Here is a 22,216-nt window from a genome sequence, read left to right as displayed (position 1 = left end):
GAATGGCCGCTCAACCGAAAAGTCAAATAACGGACATGATGTCGCCGAGGGGACGGGACTGGTCAGTGATTGGTCCAGACCCCCGCGTCCATCACATCACTGGCCGGTGGAGACGGGAGGGTGGGGGTTATTTTCCCACACAAGCCATAGCAAACTGGGCACTCTGAACCCGAGCACCAAGTTTTAAGCGACCGAAGGAGCGCATCCCTCGGGACAGCCCCCATTCTCCCACGGCCACGGCCGCCCTCCGCATCATCTCCCCAGTGCGGCACTGCACTGACGGGCCGTGGGTCGGGTGGAGCAGAGGTGTGGGATAGGCTGGTCCCTCCGCCCACCCAGAATCACTGACTGCGATGTACAGTCATCGGACCCCAACCCCCATACCAGAAATGCCACCCATTCCTTTTCTCCTCGGCTTTGTTTCCATTCGGTTATTTGGCTTCCACTTCTTTGCTACGGCTTCTCATCCTTCGACTCCACGTCCGGGTAGCGAAGTAACATTGTTATGTGCTATTAAAGTTGCCAGTGGTAAACGGGACGAAAAAGGTTGAGAACCCCTATTCTAAATGTATGCATGTCTTATAGCTAACAGGGCAGTAAGTCAGTCCATAGATTTGGAAAGTGTCAAGATAAAAGGCCTTCGTGAGGCATCACAATGGGAGCACCGGGGGGCATTCAAATATTCCCATTCAAATATTCCCATTTCTTTCTTCTCTGAAGTGCCTCAGCAAAGTGAAGTGAACTATCTATGTGGGTTGATCGGGGAGCACTGAATCTATCCGAGATGCTACATCTCCATTCACTGCTATCCACAGCACCACGATAGCAAAAATCAATTGGTCTCATTGTTGGAAATTTCCACGGGCAAGAAAGTGAAGCAAAAAATTATTAAGCTCAAATCTATATTAAAAAAACATGCCGGAGTTAAATGGAGTGAAATAAGATAATCTGATTCCATTGTAGAGTGGAAATTGCCAGCAGCAGATATGGTCAAAGAAACTGAAGCAACATTAGCAAAATCTTTATTGAAACGAGTGATTGGATTTGTAATCAGTCATCATCTGATAGCTTCCCGGATATAGAATTAGACAAGGATCTGGGACAACTCCAGATGCTGGGAACACTAGGCTATAGTTTGTTTTACAGCCCTGTGCACTGGTATTGGAGGGAGTGAAGGTGGAGCATATGGTATCAATCTGTCAGGCTGCTTAGTCCTGGATGGTGTTTAGCTTCATGAGCATTGTTGACCCTGAATTCAGGAAAGTAAGCAGTATTCCATCGCCGTCCTGACATGTATTGTGTACGAAGGCAGAAAGATTTTAGGAAGGGGGTCATTGTTCAAAGTTTCTAGTGTCTGACTTCTTCATGTATTTAGTTGACTACTAGTCCATAATGATTTCCCAGAATGTTAATAGTGGAGTTTTATGATGGTAATATAGTTAAATTCTTGTTGGATTAAACATATAATAAAAATAAGTAATAATCATACACATGGGACAGGAGCTCAGAATTTAGTGCATTAGAAGTTTTGAGTTTGAGATTGTAATGGCTGCTGGTATCTAACATTTTTATTCTTCCTTTCATTTTAGCTCGATGGAATCTGACGCAAAGTGCTAGAGCAATTAACTAGGTAAGGCAGCATACCTGGAGAACATGTACAGGTGATGCTTCAGGTCGGGTCTGAAGAAGAGTCCCCACCCGAAACATCACATGTTTGTTCTCCAGGAATGCTGCCTGCCCCACTGTGTTCCTCCAGCACTTTGTTTGTTTGTTTTTGTAAACCTGCATCTGCAGTTCATAGTTTAACACATCAATAGGTTGGTCTTCAGTAACTTTCCAATAAAGGGCCTGTCCCACTTTCACGACTTAATTCATGACCTCTGCCGAGTTTGCCCTTGACTCATACTCGCAGCATGGTCGTCACGAGGTCGTAGGTAGGTCGTGATGCTAGTCATAGATACTCGTGGCATCAAGTAGGTTGGGCCGTTTTTCTAGCCTGATGAGAAATGTTCACAAGTAAAAAAGGTCGTGAATTAGGCCGTGAAAGTGGGACAGGCCCTTTACTTAACCCAGTCCTGAGCTTTCCCAAACAATGGTGGGTACGTTTATAGGGCGAGACCCAACATAATTTGTTGATTTGCTGAATTTTTGTTATTAGCAATTGTCCTTGTTCTGTGTCTGCGCAGTAATCTATTATCTGTGAACTGTTATTGAAGTGAAAAAAAATTAAGCTGCTTTTCTCATAGAAACTTACTCAAAATGTAAAATTTAAAGGTTAACAGATAATTGGATTCTTATAGGACTGTGAACCAATTTGATGTCCTTGATTTAATCTGAAATATCTATTGAACCTTTGCAAATTCTCCTCCAGATTGAAAACCACCAAACAGGAAGAATGTGCTAAATGAGGTTAAACCTGCTTGTTAAATATAGCCCCTCCCCCCCCCATTATGGTACATGGTGGTCCAACATATTTTCAAGCCGTAGATGTGCCATCTGATCCTTTTCATTGATTGGGTTCCGAAGGTTACCAAGTTTGTGAGGCACGCGGTGGGATAGGGGATACGTGGGGGGAGAAAATTAATTTGGGTGCAGTTGATCTCCAAGGTAAAACTGGCAGTTAAGTGTTTGTGGGTTGAAGAAAAGATAGCGCTGTTTTGGAGGGAATTTGGACAAACCATACAGGTTAGAAGGTGGGTGTAATCATGGAGTCAGAGTTGTGCGGATTTAGCGCAATGAAACAACTCCGTGGAGTGGTTCTCGGAGGGTGTTATTTCATTGTGGAGGTATTGAGAACCATAAGTAATTTACTTACCTGCAAACCTACAGTTTGATACTAAATATGGCAAGACCATGTTGTCACACAAGTGGCCCAACTATGTTCCCCAGTACAATGGTCAAAGTTCCCTCGTAGAGCTAGTTTCCCTAATTTCCTGTTCTGTAAAATATTGAAATGGTAATCTTTCGAAAAAGCTAAGTACTAAAGTAATGTAGTTATGCACACTGATTGTGGCCTGGATCAATTCCCTCTCCACGCACATAAGTTAGTTGCAGTGCTCAAGCAAGAGCAGCCTGGGAACTGAGAAACCATGTCAGCATTACAGAAGCAACCGCCTTCTGTGTGTGTCCAGATTGATTTTCTGGATCTTGTATAACAACCCTGAAATGATTTTTAAGTGTTTCATTGTGCGCCATTTTGTTTAATGTCCAATTAAATTTCAATGCAGGTGAAATTGATTGGGACCACAATAAATGGACAAAAAGACATTACTTTTGTACTAGTGTTTTTCAAAAGAAGAACATTTTTAATTATTTCTACCAGGATGCATTACCAAGAACTTTGCTATGCTGTATTCTATCAGGCACTTCTTTACCCACTCTCCCTACCTGTCCAAATCCGTTTGCCAGCTCCCTGCTTCCTCAACAACACCAGAATCAGTTCTGAGTACTTCAAGCCCATTTTATGTTTATTTACTTAAACCAATAATTTTAAGAAGGATGAATTAGTTGATTAATCATATGATCTTCAGTTTACTGGTACCTTTCAGATATCACTTCTTCCTTTATATCTGGTGACCATATCAGGCTCGATGGGTTACCACTGAAGAAAGACACAAAATGCTGGAGCAACTCGGTGAGAAAGGCAGCAACTCTGGAGAAAAATAATAGGTGATGTCTCGGGTCGAAACCATTCTTCAGACTGAGCATTTGGGGGGGGGGGGGGGGGGGAGGGAAACTAGAGGTATGAAAAGGTTCTGCAAAACTCAGAGCTGGCACCGATGACCTAGGAAAGGCGGAGCCCACAATGGTCTGTTGTTCGCTGTGAAAGAGGTGATAAGGAAGGGATATATGGATGGAAACAGTGGAACTGGCAGGACGACCAGAGTGGGTGGGGGAGGGGCAGAGAGACAGGGAATGCAGGGGTTACTTGAAATTAGGGAAAACAATATTCATACCGCTGGGTTGTAAGTGCAACCACATGGCCAACTCGCGTTCCTTTCCAGTGAATTGCACAGTGAACAAAGTTCTCCAGATCACTGATAAGCACGAACAAGTTGACCAGAGTCCATATCACTGGCAACTGAATGTGTCTTGGTGCTAATATTTGCAGTGATAGCTGGAAGTGGCATGCACTTTCTTATTTGTGACTTGGAGATTTAGCAGGATATATTTAATGGAAGCACTAACTCTGAAAATTCCACCCAGCAGTTCAATTCCACAACCGCTGAATAAACTTTTTATAAACACCTGAAGTTGAAGAAGCAATTGATGTTAGTTAAATTAGCTCCACTTACCATGCCAGTGACTTACAAACTAACAATTCAGTATTGCTATAAACAGATGCAAGATGAAATCTTACAATTTGCTTCTTTTATTTAAACTGTATGTTGCAACTTTATAAAAACAAAACAAAAATATTACAGGATTTACACATTAATACTTAAATTGTCTTCTAAATTAGGAAGGAAATGAGGCAAAATAAATTATAGGCCGGTTAGCCTGACTTCAGTGGTTGGTAAGATTTTGGGGTCATTATTAGGATGAGATTTCAGGGTACTTGGAAGCACCTGATAAAATAGGCTGGTCAGCATGGTCCCAGCAAAGGGGGATCTCGTCTGGCAAATCTTTTGGAATTATTTGAGGAAGTAACAAAGAAAAAGTAACACGCAAGATAGACAATCAGTGAATGTTGTTTACTTAGATTTTCAGTAGGCACGTGATAAGGTGCTGCATGTGAGGCTGTTAAACAGCATAGTAGCCCTTGGGTTACACAGAAAAGCTGGAGAAACTCAGCGGGTGCAGCAGCATCTATGGAGCGAAGGAAATAGGCAACGTTTCGGGCCGAAACCCTTCTTCAGACTGTTTCTCCAAACTAGACTAGAATATATTAGCAAGGATATAAAGCTGAGGCTTTATAAGGCACTAGTCAGACCACGTTTGAAATATTGTGAGCCCCATTTCAGAGGAAGGATGTGCTACCATGCAGATAGTCCAGTGGAGGTTATGACAATGAGCCTGGGCATGATTGGATTGACGAGTGTGGAGTGTTTGGTGGCTCTGGGCCTGCAGTTGCTGGAGGTTTAGAAGGATGAGGGCGATCTGATTGAAACCTACTGGATAATGAAAGGCTGAGCTAGAGTGGATGCCGAGAGGATGTTTCCCGTAGTGGGGGAGTCTAGGAGAGAGGACACAGATAGTAGCCCTTGGTATTAGAGGCAAGGTATTAGCATGGATAGAAGATTGGTTGTCTCGCAAGAAGGCAAAGAGAGGGAATAAAGGCGTATTTTTCTGAGTGGCTGCCGGAGACTAGTGTTGTTCTGCAAGGGTCGGTGTTGGGTCTGCAATTTTTCACGTTTTATGTTAATGATCTGGTGATGGAATTGATGACTTTGTCATACAAAGATAGGTGGAGAGGCAGGTGATATTGAGGAAGCAGGGAGCCTGCAAAAGGATATGGACAGGTAGGGTGAAAGGGCAAAGAACTGCCAGATGGAATACAGCATAGCAAAGTCTATGGTCATGCACTTTGGTTGAAGGAATTAAGACAGCGACTAGATCAGAGATGCAAAGGGACTTGGGAGTGCTGGTGCACAATTCCCACTGGTTAATTAGCAGATTGAGTCGGTAGTAAGGAAGGCAAATGCAATGTTAGCATTCATTTTGAGATCGTTTTGGGTAGCACGGTGGCGCAGCGCGGGAGACCCGGGTCCGATCCTGACTATGGGTGCTGTCTGTACGGAGTTTGCACATTCTCGCCGTGACTGCTTGGGTTCTCGAGATCTTCGGTTTCCTTCCATACTCCAAAGACGTACGGGTTTGTAGGTAAATTGACTTGGTATAAGTGTAAAATTGTCCCTGTGTAGATGGTGTTAATGTGCGGGGATTGCTGGTCGGTGTGGACTCAGTGGGCCGTAGGGCCTATTTCTGCGCTGTTTCTCCAAACTAGACTAGAATATATTAGCAAGGATATAAAGCTGAGGCTTTATAAGGCACTAGTCAGACCACGTTTGAAATATTGTGAGCCCCATTTCAGAGGAAGGATGTGCTACCATGCAGATAGTCCAGTGGAGGTTATGACAATGAGCCTGGGCATGATTGGATTGACGAGTGTGGAGTGTTTGGTGGCTCTGGGCCTGCAGTTGCTGGAGGTTTAGAAGGATGAGGGCGATCTGATTGAAACCTACTGGATAATGAAAGGCTGAGCTAGAGTGGATGCCGAGAGGATGTTTCCCGTAGTGGGGGAGTCTAGGAGAGAGGACACAGCATCAGAATAAATGGGCTTAGCTTAAGAATGGAGATAATGAGTGTATTTAGCCCGAGGATGGTGAATCTGTGGAATTCATTGCCACAGACAGTTGTGGAGGCCATCATCAGTTATTTCTAAAGTGGAGATTGTTAGGTTCTTGATTAGTAAGGGCATCAAAGGTTACAAGGAGATGGTGGGACAATGGGGTTGAGGAGCAATAATAGATCAGCCATGATTGACTGGCTGAGCAGACTCGATGGACCAAGTAGCCTAATTCTGCTCCTATGTCTTGTCATCTTATGATCTTTGTACAAAGGTAGGCTGTGCAATATGATAAAACTAAAGTAATTTGCAGCATGTGGCTGCAATGGCTCCAGCTTATTTTGCTCCACTAATTGAAGTATGACCCATCTTCTGCACATCGTTGTAATGAATAACTTTGTATCTTTCAACTTAATGTGTTAATGTGTTCAACTTAAAAGGTTGATAATTACAAATTGTAATTGATTGTATAATTGTATAAGGGGTAAGAGCGTTGTAAAAACAAGCCTGAAGGCTTTGTGTCTCAATGCAGATAGCCATTAATGATTATGATATAGTTGGGATCACGGAGACATGGCTCCAGGGTGACCAAGGCTGGGAGCTGAACATCCCGGGATATTCAATATTCAGGAGGGATAGAGAGAAAGGAAAAGGAGGTGGGGTAGTGTTGCTGGTTAGAGAGGAGATTAACGCAATGGAAAGGAAGGACATTAGTTTGGAGGATGTGGAATCGGTATGGGTAGAGCTGCGAAACAATAAGGGGCAGAAAACGCTGGTCGGTGTTGTGTACAGGCCACCTAACAGTAGTAGTGAAGTTGGGGATGGCATCAAACAGGAAATTAGAAATGCTTGCGACAAAGGCAAAGCAGTTATAATGGGTGACTTCAATCTACATATAGATTGGGTGAATCAAACTGGCAGGGGTGCTGAGGAAGAGGATTTCTTGGAATGTATGCGGGATAGTTATCTAAACCAACATGTAGAGGAACCAACGAGAGAGTTGGCTATTTTAGACTGGGTATTGAGTAATGAGGAAGGGTTAGTTAGTAGTCTTGTTGTGCGTAGCCCCTTGGGCAAGAGTGACCATAATATGGTTGAGTTCTTCATTAGGATGGAGAGTGACATTGTTAATTCAGAAACAATGGTTTTGAACTTAAAGAAAGGTAACTTTGAGGGTATGAGACGTGAATTGGCCAAGATTGACTGGCAATTAATTCTAAAAGGGTTGACGGTGGATATGCAATGGAAGGCATTTAAAGACTGCATGGATGAACTACAAAAATTGTTCATCCCAGTTTGGCAAAAGAATAAATCAGGGAAGGTAGTGCATCCATGGATAACAAGGGAAATCAGGGATAGTACCAAAGCAAAGGATGATGCGTACAAACTAGCCAGAAAAAGCAGCATACCGGAGGACTGGGAGAAATTCAGAGACCAGCAGAGGAGGACGAAGGGCTTAATTAGAAAAGGAAAAATGGATTATGAAAGGAAACTGGCAGTGAACATAAAAACTGACTGCAAAGGTTTTTATAGATATGTGAAAAGAAAGAGATTAGTTAAAACAAATGTAGGTCCCTTGCAGTCAGAAACAGGTGAGTTGATCATGGGGAACCAGGATATGGCGGACCAATTGAATAACTACTTTGGTTCCGTCTTCACTAAGGAAGACATAAATGATCTGCCGGAAATAGCAGGGGCCCGCGGGTCAAAGGAGGTGGAGGAATTGAGTGAAATCCAGGTTAGTCGGGAAGTGGTGTTGGGTAAATTGAATGGATTAAAGGCCGATAAATCCCCAGGGCCAGATAGGCTGCATCCCAGAGTACTTAAGGAAGTAGCTCCAGAAATAGTGGATGCATTAGTAATAATCTTTCAAAACTCTTTAGATTCTGGAGTAGTTCCAGAGGATTGGCGGGTAGCAAACGTAACCCCACTTTTTAAGAAGGGAGGGAGAGAGAAAACGGGGAATTACAGACCAGTTAGCCTAACATCGGTAGTGGGGAAACTGCTAGAGTCAGTTATTAAAGATGGGATAGCAGCACATTTGGAAAGTGGTGAAATCATTGGACAAAGTCAGCATGGATTTACGAAAGGTAAATCATGTCTGACGAATCTTATATAATTTTTCGAGGATGTAACTAGTAGCGTGGATAGGGGAGAACCAGTGGATGTGGTGTATCTGGACTTCCAGAAGGCTTTCGACAAGGTCCCACATAAGAGATTAGTATACAAACTTAAAGCACATGGCATTGGGGGTTCAGTATTGATGTGGATAGAGAACTGGCTGGCAAACAGGAAGCAAAGAGTAGGAGTAAACGGGTCCTTTTCACAATGGCAGGCAGTGACTAGTGGGGTACCACAAGGCTCAGTACTGGGACCCCAGCTATTTACAATATATATTAATGATCTGGATGAGGGAATTGAAGGCAATATCTCCAAGTTTGCGGATGACACTAAGCTGGGGGGCAGTGTTAGGTGTGAGGAGGATGCTAGGAGACTGCAAGGTGACTTGGATAGGCTGGGTGAGTGGGCAAATGTTTGGCAGATGCAGTTTAATGTGGATAAATGTGAGGTTATCCATTTTGGTGGCAAAAACGGGAAAGCAGATTATTATCTAAACGGTGGCCGATTGGGAAAGGGGGAGATGCAGCGAGACCTGGGTGTCATGGTACACCAGTCATTGAAGGTAGGCATGCAGGTGCAGCAGGCAGTAAAGAAAGCGAATGGCATGTTGGCTTTCATAGCAAGAGGATTTGAGTATAGGAGCAGGGAGGTTCTACTGCAGTTGTATAGGGTCTTGGTGAGACCACACCTGGAGTATTGGATGCAGTTTTGGTCTCCAAATCTGAGGAAGGACATTATTGCCATAGAGGGAGTGTAGAGAAGGTTCACCAGACTGATTCCTGGGATGTCAGGACTGTCTTATGAAGAAAGACTGGATAGACTTGGTTTATACTCTCTAGAATTTAGGAGATTGAGAGGGGATCTTATAGAAACTTATAAAATTCTTAAGGGGTTGGACAGGCTAGATGCAGGAAGATTGTTCCCGATGTTGGGGAAGTCCAGGACAAGGGGTCACAGCTTAAGGATAAGGGGGAAATCCTTTAAAACCGAGATGAGGAGAACTTTTTTCACAGAGAGTGGTGAATCTCTGGAACTCTCTGCCACAGAGGGTAGTTGAGGCCAGTTCATTGGCTATATTTAAGAGGGAGTTAGATGTGGCCCTTGTGGCCAAGGGGATCAGAGGGTATGGAGAGAAGGCAGGTACGGGATACTGAGTTGGATGATCAGCCATGATCATATTAAATGGCGGTGCAGGCTCGAAGGGCCGAATGGCCTACTCCTGCACCTAATTTCTATGGGGTTTTTTTCTATGAAAGATACAGCATGAAAGCAGACCCTTCGGTCCACCTAGCGACACCGACCACAATCTCCCATTCACGCTAGTTCAATGTTATTCCATGCTGGAGACTTTGCAAGCAATTTTTTATTGCAGGTTCAAACAAGCCCAGCTCTCAAGCTTGTACTAAATGCAGCTCATTTATTAATTCAGCAGAACTATACACCCACAGAAACCTGCATTCAGGGAAATGTAGGGGCTCTAACCAGCTATTAACTTTTTTTTTTATCCCTGACGTCTATAACGTATCTTCACTCTGGTGACTATACTGGCTGCTTTCTAGATGTCAAGCTTCAATGTTCCCTTTCCCTCTTTCTCTTTCTTTAAAACCTTTACGTATTTAAGTGTTTTATCATCTGTCACTTTTGGTTTTATTTCTGTCCAACATATTCTACTTTAACCTTGTGATGATTAAAAGGTTGATAATTACAAATTGTAATTGTTGATTGATTGAAAGATACAGCATGAAAGCAGACCCTTCGGCCCACCTAGCCACACCGACATCATTCTCCCATTCACACTCATTCAATGTTATCCCACTTTCGCATCTACTCCCTACACAGTGGGGGCAATTTACAGAAGCTAATTAACCTGCATGTCATTGGGATGTGAGAGGAAATTGGAACACGTGTTCACAAGGAGAACATGCAAACTCAGGCAGCCGACACCCCAGGTCAGGATCGAACGTGGGTCTCAAATGTAGAAACTTAGCATCCAATTCTGCAACCATCAGTCTCCCTGAATCCAGAATGTGCAATATATACAAAACTCAACCAAGTGCAGACCCGTTGGGTCTGCTCCCCCAATGGTGTGATCCCCCAACCCAAGATTCCACCATGCACCCGTCTCCTCCAACGGAACTGAACCCGTTCCCAAATGTAAGATTCCAGCACTCCCCTGCCTCCCTCAGCAGTGGATTAAAAAAAAATTCCAATTGCACCTCCCCTGCCTGCTGCAGCAGTTCCAATTGCAATACCAATTGGCCCTCCCCCTCCTGTTGAAGCACTTGCTGTGATATCCCATTGAGGTGAAAAGTTCAGAGTGTTCCTGTCTTGCAACTTTGTTTTGAAGTGTGTTGGAAGCTGATAGGAAGGAGCAGCGAATCAAAAGGCAGACAGGCAGCCGGACGGACGGCAGGCGGCAGCCACAGACTTTTATATAATGATAGATAGATAGATAGACAGATAGATAGATAGATAGATAGACAGATAGACAGATAGATAGATAGATAGTAAGTAAGATTAAACGAGAACTTACCAGTTTGAAGTTTGATCTGTATTTTACGAGGAGTTACGATGAGGGATTACGTGAAGAGCCCGCTCAGCACGCATGCGCGGCATACTTCAAAGCAGCGGTGTGGAATCACAGATAGACACAGTTATTGAAGTAAACATAGTAAAGACAAGGAGACATCAGTTTGATCCATATTATTGAGGGTGGGAGCGGAGGGCACGTAATCCCTCATCGTAACTCCTCGTAAAATACAGATCAAACATCAAACTGGTAAGTTCTCGTTTAATCATACTATTTTACTTCGGAGTCAAGTGAGTGATTCTGTGAAGACTTCAAAGCTCTGTGAATTCAAACCGTGTAACAGTTATTACTTCACGCACTGCCGAAGTGAGTTTTCATTGTTATCTCTGTGGGCAGAAATTTATACCACTCACTGCATGTTTAATGGAAACTGTCTTGTTCAGTTTAATTTAGAGATACTTCTTCAGTATAATGCTCCACTGGTTAAAATTGTGGTGGTAAGCAGAGGAATGCTGGTTCAGGCACTGTTCGTGTGAGACCATAAACCAATCCTCTCATGTATTAACAATATGTTAACCCGCACAACTGTTACAATTCAGATAGTCATTTTCTCTGAAAAACTTCAGGGCACTCGCAATCTTGTATTTAATGGAAAATTAGGTGCAATCAGCAAATGAAGAAGTTAAATGTTCTTGACGTCATGTAAAATATGGTTTCCACGGGAGGTTACTTCCTCCACCTCTTTATTTTCAAAAGGGTAAAGCAGACTGATCACATGACCTAAATCAACAATCAACCAATTCACCTGTCGATGTTATTATTTGCCGTTAATAAGCTTATTTTTCTGAATTGCAAGCTTTCAAGCAGTCATGATATTTAATATGCGTGGCTTGTTCTTAAATGCAGAATAACCCATAATTTGACCTAACCTGCTTATGCCTAATTTTGCATTTTGCCCCATGATATTCTCCATGGACTGCACAAAACATAAAACTGGGTTGTGTGTAGACCCCGCACTGTCACCGAGCATGTCACTATACCATGGAGAGTATTGGGTTTAAATTACCCCCCTTGAAAGAAACATCATTGACAGCACTGCACAGTTTTGCAATTTGCTGTTGGCAATATTATTTTCCAAGATAGTGCTAGCTTCTCAATCTTTTTTGCTTGTGGAAGTAAACGCTTCTAAACTCCAGCATGCACCAGCCAAGCATGTCAAATAACCTGTCCATTCCAGGTGTTAACATACTAAACCTCCTCTGAAATGCTTCCAGCACCTTAACATCCTTCCTTAAATAAAGAGACCACTACACATAGTACTCCAGGTGTGATTTCACCCGTGGCATAAATTCCTAATGTATGTGTAATTTCTCTGGCAATAAACTATTCTTTTAGTTTTCCCAATTATTTGCAGTCTTGCATACTTGCTTTTGTGAATCATGCACCATGACAACCGACTTTTTTACATCTCAATTATGCAAGCTCTCACCATTCAGATCATTTGCTTGTTTTTAGTTTTCCTGTTGAAATGGACAATGACACAATTTCCTCTCTGTCTATCATTTGTCAGATCTTGGCAGACTCTCATAACCTGACTGCATGGCTTGCTTATGTCCGCTTCACAACTTGCGTTCCTGTCAATCTTTGTGTAAGGGGCACATTTAAGAACTACTAATTTGCATCTTGAGGTCTTGGCTCTTAATTCCATCCATATTTATCCAGTGTCTGCAACTGAATACAATTGTAGTTCTTGCGAGAAGGCTTGATTGATGCTCTCTCCACATTCAGTCAAATAGCAGAGATTGGGGATGTGAACATGAGTCACCTTCATCAGATGAGAATGAAACCTCAAAGTCACCATCCATTAGGTAGCAGGTTATTCTGCTGATATTTTGGAGATTAGTTGAAAATTTTGTAAAGTTGGCATTTTGCAACTAGAGTTTAAGTCACAGCAGCCTTCATCTTATATACTATTTCTGAAGAATACATATAAGTGAAATGAGATATTCTTACGTTGCTTTTTGTCTCTGTGCAGGAGCAGTAGCGATGGCAGGTGTGCAGTCAGGCCTTTGGGCTGTGGAAGGAGGGAACAAACTGGTTTGTTCACGGTTGCTTGAATCAGCAAAAGTCCGTGTCATCCACAACATGGTGACTTCCATCTCTCTGGAGCAGTCAGGTAACAAAGGAAAACCATTTACATGCCGCAGGAATCAGATCACTTTGAAATTGCATGCAAATAATTGTTGAAATATCCAGTAAACTGTTCATTATCAGCAAGGAGCCAATTCTATTTAAACTTACAATTGTTTAATTGATGTTACAATGCCTACTAAATTATGATTGAGATGACTAGAATCATATGCAAACTACATCCTTTAGCTGCAATGAATAGTGTAAATCAAGAGTCAAGAGTGTTTTGTTGTCATGTGTTCCAAAATGGAACAATGAAAGTCTTGCAGCAGCACAACGGATATGTAAACATTGCACTCTGTAAAACTCATAATAAGCAATAGTAAAATAGGTCCAGTATACATAAAACAAATAAACAATAGTAGTGCAAAGAAAAAAATATTGCTCCCAAGTCTATGTAGTTTGGAGCTTATTTGGAGGTTGCAGTGTTTAATAATAGCCCGAAGGTTGTAGTGAAGAAACTGCTCCTGAACCTGGATGTTACAGTTTTCAGGCTCCTATACCTTGTTTCCAGTGGCAGAAGTGAAATGAGAGTGTGGTCAGGATGGTGTAGGTTTCTGATGATGCTGAATGCCTTTTTGAAGTAGCGTCTCTGGTAGATTCCTTCGATGGAGGGGAGGGTGGTGATGGACTGGGCAGTATTCACCACTTTTTGCAGTCTTCTTCCGTCCCGGGCGTTCAAGTTGCCGAACCAGGCTGTCATGCAACCAGCCAATATGCTCTCTACTATACACCTGTAGAGGTTCAAGAGAGTATTCGTTGACATTCCGTATCTCCTCAATCTTCTCAGGAAGTAGAGGCATTGATGGACTTTCTTTATGATAGCATCAATGTGCTGGGTCCAGGACAGATCTTCATGGATATTAATGCCCAGGAATTTGAAACTTTTGACTCTCTCCACCACCGTCCCGTCAACGAAAACAGGCTTGTCGATCATTGTTCTTCTAAAGTCCACAATCAGTTCCTTGGTCTTACTGATGTAGAGAGCAACGTTGTTGTTCTTGCGCTATTTTGTCAGTCTGATCCATCTCCTCCTATACTCTGATACATCATCATTTGTAATTTGTCCAACAACGGTGGCAACTTGAAGATGGAGTTGGAACTGTGTCCGGCTACACAGTCATGAGTATAGAACACGCAGCCTTGAGGTACTCTTGTGCTGATGGTTATCAAGGAGGAAGGAGTCCAGAACCAGGGGGCCACAGTTTAAGAATAAGGAGTAAGCCATTTAGAACGGAGACGAGGAAACACTTTTTCTCACAGAGAGTGGTGGGTCTGTGGAATTCTCTGCCTCAGAGAGGCGAGTTCTCTAGATGCTTTCAAGAGAGAGCTAGATGGGGCTTAAAAATAGCGGAGTCAGGGATATGGGGAGAAGGCAGGACCGGGGCACTGATTGGGGATGATCAGCCATGATCACATTGAATGGCGGTGCTGGCTCGAATGGCCGAATGGCCTACTCCTGCACCTATTGTCTATTGTTGCTGCCAATTCGTACAGATTGTGGTTGATGAGGATGTCGAGGATCCAGTTGCAATGGGATGCATCAGTAACTTCACCACCAATTTCCATCCTGCACTCAAATTTACTTGGACCATCCTGCACTCACATTTATCTCCTCCATCGATTCTGTCCAGGGACCCCAACAGCTCTTTCAGGTTAGGCACAGGATCACTTGCACCTCCTCCAACCTCATCTACTGTATCCGCTGTTCAAGATGTGGACTCTTATACATCGGAAGACCAAACGCAGACTGGCCGAGCTCCACGATGTTAAAGTCCGCAGTCTCCCGCGGTTGGAGCTCCCGAAGTTGGGCGACAGTAAAGGCCGCCAACTTCTCAATGTTGGGTCGCAGTGTGGACGGAGATAAGATATGGAAACAAATCGCACCTCCATCGAGGGAAGGGATTTTAAAAAGTTTCCCCCAACCCATCCCCGACGTAAAACCAGTTAAAGAACACTAAAACAATCATTTAACACATACTATCAAACAACAAAGCAGGAAGGGACAGCCATTGCTGGCGCCGCCCAGTAGAAAATGAGTAAAAGAGTTGGGATTCATGTTGCAGATTAATATAACATTGCTTATCCATTCCCTCCACTGATGCTGCCTGACCTGCTGAGTTCCTTCAGCACTTTATGTTTGTCACGGCTAAACATGGCAATTATGTGCTGTTTTCTCTCAATATAAAAGTATGTTCACTTCAAAAGTGCTTGTCTTGCCATAAAGCACTTCAGAGCATTCTTAAAGAGCTGTGTGATGCCCTATAAATAAATCACTGCAGAATGGACCCTTAAACTAATTTCAGAAGATGGATGATGTTTATTTCAGCATACACTTACCAACTGCTGTGTCAAAAGGGCAAAGGATGAGCGCCCAGGCCCTTCAATGAAACATTATTTGCTTTTTAAAGACAAATGAGGACTTGTAGGAACTTTTGCATCTAGCTGACCTAAGAGTTTTGCGTTGTGGAATATAAGGTGGAAGAGCATGTTGCATGAGAGTATTAGGACAGCAAAGGCCGCCAATGGATATGGTTAGTTTGAGTGAATGGGTAAAAACACTTAAACATGAAATGAAGATATCTACTTGGGTAAGAAGAATTTAAAGATGGAGTATAATCTAAATTGAGAACAAATGCAGATTAGCAAAGAACAGAGGGATCTTGGTGTTCTTATGCATAAATTACTAAGGACAGCAGGCAGGTGCATGGATGATTAGGAAGGCAAATGGCAAATTTATTGTAAAAGGGTTGGCGTTTAGAGATGTGGAAGTATTGTCACATTTATACACGGTTTGATAAGGCCACACCTGGGACACAGCACTCTAGATCACCTTAGTCAAGTAAGGTTATGTAAATTGCTCGTTCTAAGCTTCCCTCCAGTCTAGTTTCAGTCAAACATCACTGAGTCAAGCACTTGCACATCTGAACTTTATTTTGACAAAACACAATTACAGTTCCAACTACTGTACCTAACTATCACGGGTTCGATCGTCGTATCTGCCTGATCAAGCCCTTTAGGCCTCGCTCAAATAGAGACACTCCAGAAGGTCACATAGTCCCAAGCGCTCTCCCAGAAGATCGACACAGGACCTCATGGCAGTGGACTTTTATAGGTCCCTGGACCTCGAGGGGCCGAACCACATGGGGGTAGTCTCTTTACAATCCAATTACAGATATCGATTAACCCCAGACATGACAGACACTTCCCTAGCCCAATATTACAGTGGCTAATACATTGTATTCAAACAGTATTTCTCAGAGGAAACAAACATCACAATATTTGCCGTGATATGCAAGAAAACCAGACAAGGCTCAATACCTCATCCAATCAACATTCAGCAAAGTAGAGCTTTGCAACATTATTTACAATTATTTACAAAGTGGATGTCAGTTTGCATTCTTCCAATCCATTCTTTGCATTTTGCACCTAATTGTCAGGGTCTGCAGATGTTCCCATTCTCTTCCTGCAGCTCAGATCTAGGCTCTAGACAAACTGGCACCATTCTGCAGCTTGTCCCATTTCTACAGAAAGCACTTTTAAATTGATAAAATGGCCTAGCAGCCCTGAAGCCTTTACTCAATTTTAGGGTCCTGGCTTCCCCAATTTGTCCAGGATTAACAGATATACTGACAAAGGCTAATTCCTAGGGACGAACAGTTAAAGAAATTAGAAATTAGATTCCGGATATTGTGTTGGCCAGAACATTGCGAGTGCTTAACGAGAATGCAGATCATTTTTTAAAGATTGTGGAATTGAGTGGGGCATGAGGGGATGAGGCCAGGGGCAGATCAGCCGTCGTATGGAATGGTGGATGGGCTTCAAAGGTCAAGGTGCTTGCTCTTGTTCCAAATTTGTTACATTTTGCTGAATATGTCTGGGTCTGAGTGGAATCAAATTAATGTCCTGGTTTCCCAAAGACTGTGAGTCAAAACTAAGGGGTTAACATCTGTAGCTCTGACTAGAGTTTGGCATCAGCGTATTAACCATCTTCTTGAAGATTATGAACTTTTCCCAGCCCACAAACTGCTCTATAAATAAATGGATGCGTGAAGTAAATTATTGCAAAAATATCCGAATTATGATGTTTTATGTTCAACCAATTAGTTTTTAAATCATTTTTATAATGTATAACCCCCTCAAGAATGGCTTGGATGCAGCATAAGTAGCCAGTCCCTTCTGTGGTGTTGCTATGTGGGTGGCCTGATCAGGTGCAAACAGCTCATACTCTTGTGTAAATGGGGAGCCAAACCTAATGTGGGTTGTGCCTCACAGCTGTTTCCTGTCCAGGAATATTTTCCAGGATGGTAAACTGGTGTTAATTAAATTCCAGGCCCATGATGTTAAAGCTGTACTTCAGTGTGGATTCTTAGTTGTGCAGATCCTTTCAGATCTGTGCTATTTATCCAGGAATGACAATGAGCAATGGGATCTTGCTAGAAACAAACACTTATTTGAGGTACGTGAGGTCAAATGTACACCAGAGCCACCTGAAAGTACCAATAATCAACCTGCTAGAGCAGGGGACTTCAAACTATGGCCCGTGGGCCACATCCGGCCTGCCGCGAGACTTTATTTGGCCCGCAGCAAGCTCTTAACTCGTTCCATGTAGCGGGCTATTTAGCGGGTACTGTGCTATCAAGATAAAACAGCAGCTCGGGGACCCGACAGCTCCACGGGTAAGCATCCTTTTCTACCCCCACTCCACTCCCCCCGGGCAGGCCATCGCCGGGGAGCGGGGGGGGGGAAGGCGACGGCAAGTGTCGTGGAGCCGGGAGCGGGGGAGGCCCAGGGTACCCGTCGCGGCCTCTCCCCGCCCCCGGTCCCCGCACCGGCTGCAATATGAAGATAGATTTTCATAAATTCCGACTTTAGTCTTACCTTTTAGTTAGAGTTGATTCAGGGGGCCTTCTTAGTGTTCCAGCACATCAGCAGGGACTTTGAAGGCTTTCTTGCATTTTAATCCACTTCGCAGCACTTTCTTCAGCTTTTTTTATGCTTTTCCCACTAAATACAATTAACCTGCTGCAAGTTTCCACGACATTTATTCCACAGAACAACACATCGGAATCTCCAGTAAAACAGGCATCTGTGAAGCCCCCTCAGCCATTTTGTGTGCTAGCCTGAAACAAAGCGCGTGATTGGCCAACTGGCAGACAAATCAATGTTAAATGTGCTTTGATTGGACTAAAAAATTCCCGACATTTTCTCGGTTTTTCTCTAATTTAATAAAAATGTGCAAGTCTTCTTCATATCGAGTTTCAGGGGTGATTTATATACATTTTTTTACACAATATGTGAAAATGTCATGTAGTTTGGTGACTTGGGTCACAAAATCCTATTTCTAGACACATTTGTGATGCTTGGCCCACAGCCTAAATGTACAGGAAAGTAACATCAAGTTAAAAGACAAGTCTTGATCGTAATAATAAAAGGCAGAGAAGATTTGAGGTGCCAATGGCTTGCTCCAGCTACTTATTGTGTTCTTATGTTCATATTCCATCTATATGCCTTCAACCATACAGCTGGGATAGATTCAAAACCTTTAAACAATACTGTAAACAAGCATATGTTACTGCATGTTGTAATGTAAGCAAAATTAGCTTTAAAAAAATATTATTTCACTGATATCCTGCAGTTAACACAAAACTGATATTCAATCTAATCAAGTATCATCCATTTTAAATGCATGTAACTGCTTTTTAATCTTGCGTAGTTCACTACTGTGACTACGTTCAAATTATTGGATTCTAATTTGTATTGCTGTTTTCCAATTGCTTTTACTAGAAAAGGTTCAGAGAAGGGCAACGGGGTTAAATTTGAGCCTCATCGTTCATAAATTGAGAAGCGGATAACCTGACTTCGTTTTGATGTTTTGTAAAGTGTCAAGTTATCCCCCCCCCCAAGAATTGGAAATAATGTAAATGCAAGCAGAATAAGAGATGTTTGGGCTGGTAATGAGGCATTGGAAGCAACAAGTAAGATTGCAACATGTAAAGCAAGGTGATCGTTTTGCTGAACGCCTCTGCTAACAAAGTGCAGGCTCGGCGATCGTTTCACTTCACACCTCCGCTTAGCCCGCCTTAACCTATCTGATCTCCCGGTTGTTCAGCACTTTAACTCCCCCTCCCATTCCCAATCTGACCTTTCTGTTCTGGGCCTCTTCCATTGTCAGAGAGAGTACTGCTCTTAGGCAGTAATCAACGTGGAATAAATAAATTCTGTTGAACACGCTCATAAAGCAGAGAGGATTTGATGGAAGAGGAACTAAAGTTGATGGAGGTTCTAACATGGTTAACCAGGATTATGCTGCTTAACCAAAATTATCAAGTTATAAAAATAATGTTTTGGGCTAACATTGTTTTGACAGGAAATGAATAGGTCGGTCAGATCTCCATTTTGACAGTTGACTCGTCTGACTGCATATTTGTGGGCTTGCTATGAGAAGATAACAGGAAAGTGGAAACAACAAGCAGAGTTGCTGTTTGAATTCCACAATCTACTCTGTTATTAGACCATGCCACTAGTCCATTTCATGCCTGGATAGAAAAGGAGGATTTGTTCTTTTACAGGATTAATTAATGACACTTTGTGCACGTTCTATCTATTTCTGTAAGTAATTCTAATATTTTCTTTCCATAGGTGATAAAGCTGTTTACCAAGTGAGGTATGAAAATGAAAATGAAGGTGGTTATGATTTCTACGATATTGTTGTCATTGCAACTCCTTTGCATCATGAAACAACAAATATCACCTTCAATGGTTTCACATCACCAATCACACCATTCCCAGGTCACTACCAACGTATGATTGTTTCTGTAGTTCATGGTTACCTTAATTCCTCGTATTTTGGGTTCCTAGATCCCAAACTCTTCCCATTTGCAGTCATTCTGACGGTAGAAAGTCCAAAGCTCTTTATGTTTAGCACGGGGAGTATTTGCCCAGTGAATATCACTGCTAAATACAGAAGAAAACAACCACAGGAAGCAGCAGTATGGAAGGTCTTCTCTCCCGAACATCTCTCCAGAGAACAACTAAAGACAATCTTTCGCTCCTACTACTCTGTGCAGGTCACTGATTGGCTGGCCTATCCTCAATACAACTCTGCTAAAGGAATCCCTCCAATAGTTCTCCATGACAACCTGTACTACCTGAACGGTGTCGAGTGGACTGCAAGTGCCATGGAAATGAGTGCCATTGCTGCCAAAAACATAGCTTTGTTGGCATACAATCGGTGGAACCAACATCTGGATCTGATTGATCAGAAAGATTTGGTACATAAAATCAAAACTGAACTGTGAACAAGGTCATAGGTAATTTAAAGCTGAACGAACAAACATTTTTTGTGTTACTTGAACCTGTGAATTTCTGTGTAGAATACAACAGATTCAATTTTGTTATATCTAATGGTAATTTAATACAGAATTACACCCTGTTCTTGATTGCTAATCTAATGAATGGATTTAAGTCATGATTTTTTTTAGAAGAAGAAAGTTGTGGCTTGGGTTTGAATTTTGCATTTCACAAAAGTCTAAAACTTGTGTTTAGACAAGGGAAAGACAATGAAAAGCAAATCGATGAGCAATGATATGAACAGCCAGCTTGACTACCTCTCAGCAATCAAATTTATTTGCCATCAGCCTTGTTGCAAATTTTAATTCACCTTGAAATGTGCAAAGCTATATTGCAATAACACCTGTAAAAACACCTGTGTTTTGTGGCCTAATGTATTGTGTGTGCATTTAAACTGAAATATTAGTTGCACTGGTTTACATGGTGGAGGCCTTGGACCTCGGATATGTTAACGTATTACTGTGGCATTTGGATTAAGATTTCATCTATGATCCTCCCTGTGTAAAATTACAACAAATGTAGTGGAATGTGGCAAACGCACAATTTGCAACTGCAGTAATGGTATTTGTTCTCATTTTATGCAGGCCTCTAATGGTGGTGTTCTAGTCCTTGAGTCAGGTTTTTAAGTATAAGCACCACCCCAGTGTCAGGATCACCGGTCTCTGCCCGCGATTTAATACATCATTAAGGAAGTGCAAAATTACTGAAGATGCAATTTCAGATGAAGCACTTATGACACTGTTTTGAAGAGGGGTAGTGGACATCTTCCGGTAGTCCTAGCATATAGTTATTTCTCAATAATCATCATGAAGTAGATTCTCGCATTGTGAAATGTGGTCAGTGGACTGGAAACTCTAAACTGTTTCATTGATTGTAAAATGCTTAGAGATGTCGTAAACTCAAGAACGTTGCTGCTTATAAAATGCAAATGCTGTTTTTATTTTTATGCTTATCTTGCAAATAATGCTGCTTTATTGTATCTGATTTATTAACATAAGGTGTGAAGGAATTTAATATAGTAGGGATGGGGAATGCTCTCTTTATAGTTAAGTGACAGGAGAGAAGGTCATTAAAGTTTTGAACCATTAATATTTGTTGTTACATTGCCTGGATCAACAACGAGTGCAATGTTGGACTGGACTTGTGGAATTTGAATCCTTATGCCAGATAATGTTAATTTGCCCATCCTTGTAAAACTGCTTGTGCTACCATAAATGAATTATTGTATTTATGGGCCGCGGAACCGGGGGGGGGGGTGTTCAATGTCTCAATGTTTCATTGTCTCCGGCTTTGGACGAGGCACTGCTGTGCTCTGAGCAACCTGCTCGTGGGTGTTGGAGAGCCGAGGTGGAGGGAGGGATGGGATGGAAGCAGAAGCAGCGGCGGGGCCAGATGCGGACTGGGAGCCGGGGCTGGCGAGTCGCTCGCTGCAGCTCCGGCCATAGGGCAGCCTCAGTGCAAGAGTCCCGGGCCGTCGGAGGCGTCGGAAGTGTTGCACCGCTGCCGTGAGAGTCTCTGCGCCTGGTGACCGGCATGGACCAGGCTGCGGCTCGGTGCATCCTGGAGGACAATCAGTGGCTGCTGGAAGTAGGTACCAAGCACTGGGTAGAAGCGGTGGAAGATAGTGGCCTTCAAATGGGGGTGGTTGGAGAAAGCATCCTGCTTGCCTGCTAGATTTTCACTTACTGTAACTGCAGGAAAAATGTTGCCGATGTTGGGGAAGTCCAGAACCA

General features: G+C 42.8%; 1 protein-coding gene across 1 annotated transcript in view; it reads left to right on the top strand.

Annotated features, from left to right (window-relative positions):
- LOC129701658 (prenylcysteine oxidase-like) overlaps window positions 1-21,718 on the top strand; it is a 42,035-nt gene extending 20,317 nt beyond the window's left edge. The window contains exons 5-6 of the mRNA XM_055642990.1: window positions 12,976-13,116; window positions 19,773-21,718. Coding sequence (XP_055498965.1) covers window positions 12,976-13,116; window positions 19,773-20,431 — 800 coding nt within the window. The 3' untranslated portion in view covers window positions 20,432-21,718. The remainder of the gene's footprint in view (window positions 1-12,975; window positions 13,117-19,772) is intronic.
- The last annotated feature ends 498 nt before the right edge of the window (window positions 21,719-22,216 follow it).

The sequence above is a fragment of the Leucoraja erinacea genome, chromosome 11 (assembly GCF_028641065.1).
Source record: "Leucoraja erinacea ecotype New England chromosome 11, Leri_hhj_1, whole genome shotgun sequence".
In the NCBI taxonomy this organism is placed as follows: domain Eukaryota; kingdom Metazoa; phylum Chordata; class Chondrichthyes; order Rajiformes; family Rajidae; genus Leucoraja; species Leucoraja erinaceus.
The sequence above is the reverse complement of the archived record's forward strand: the minus strand, read 5'-3'. Positions and strand labels throughout refer to the sequence as shown.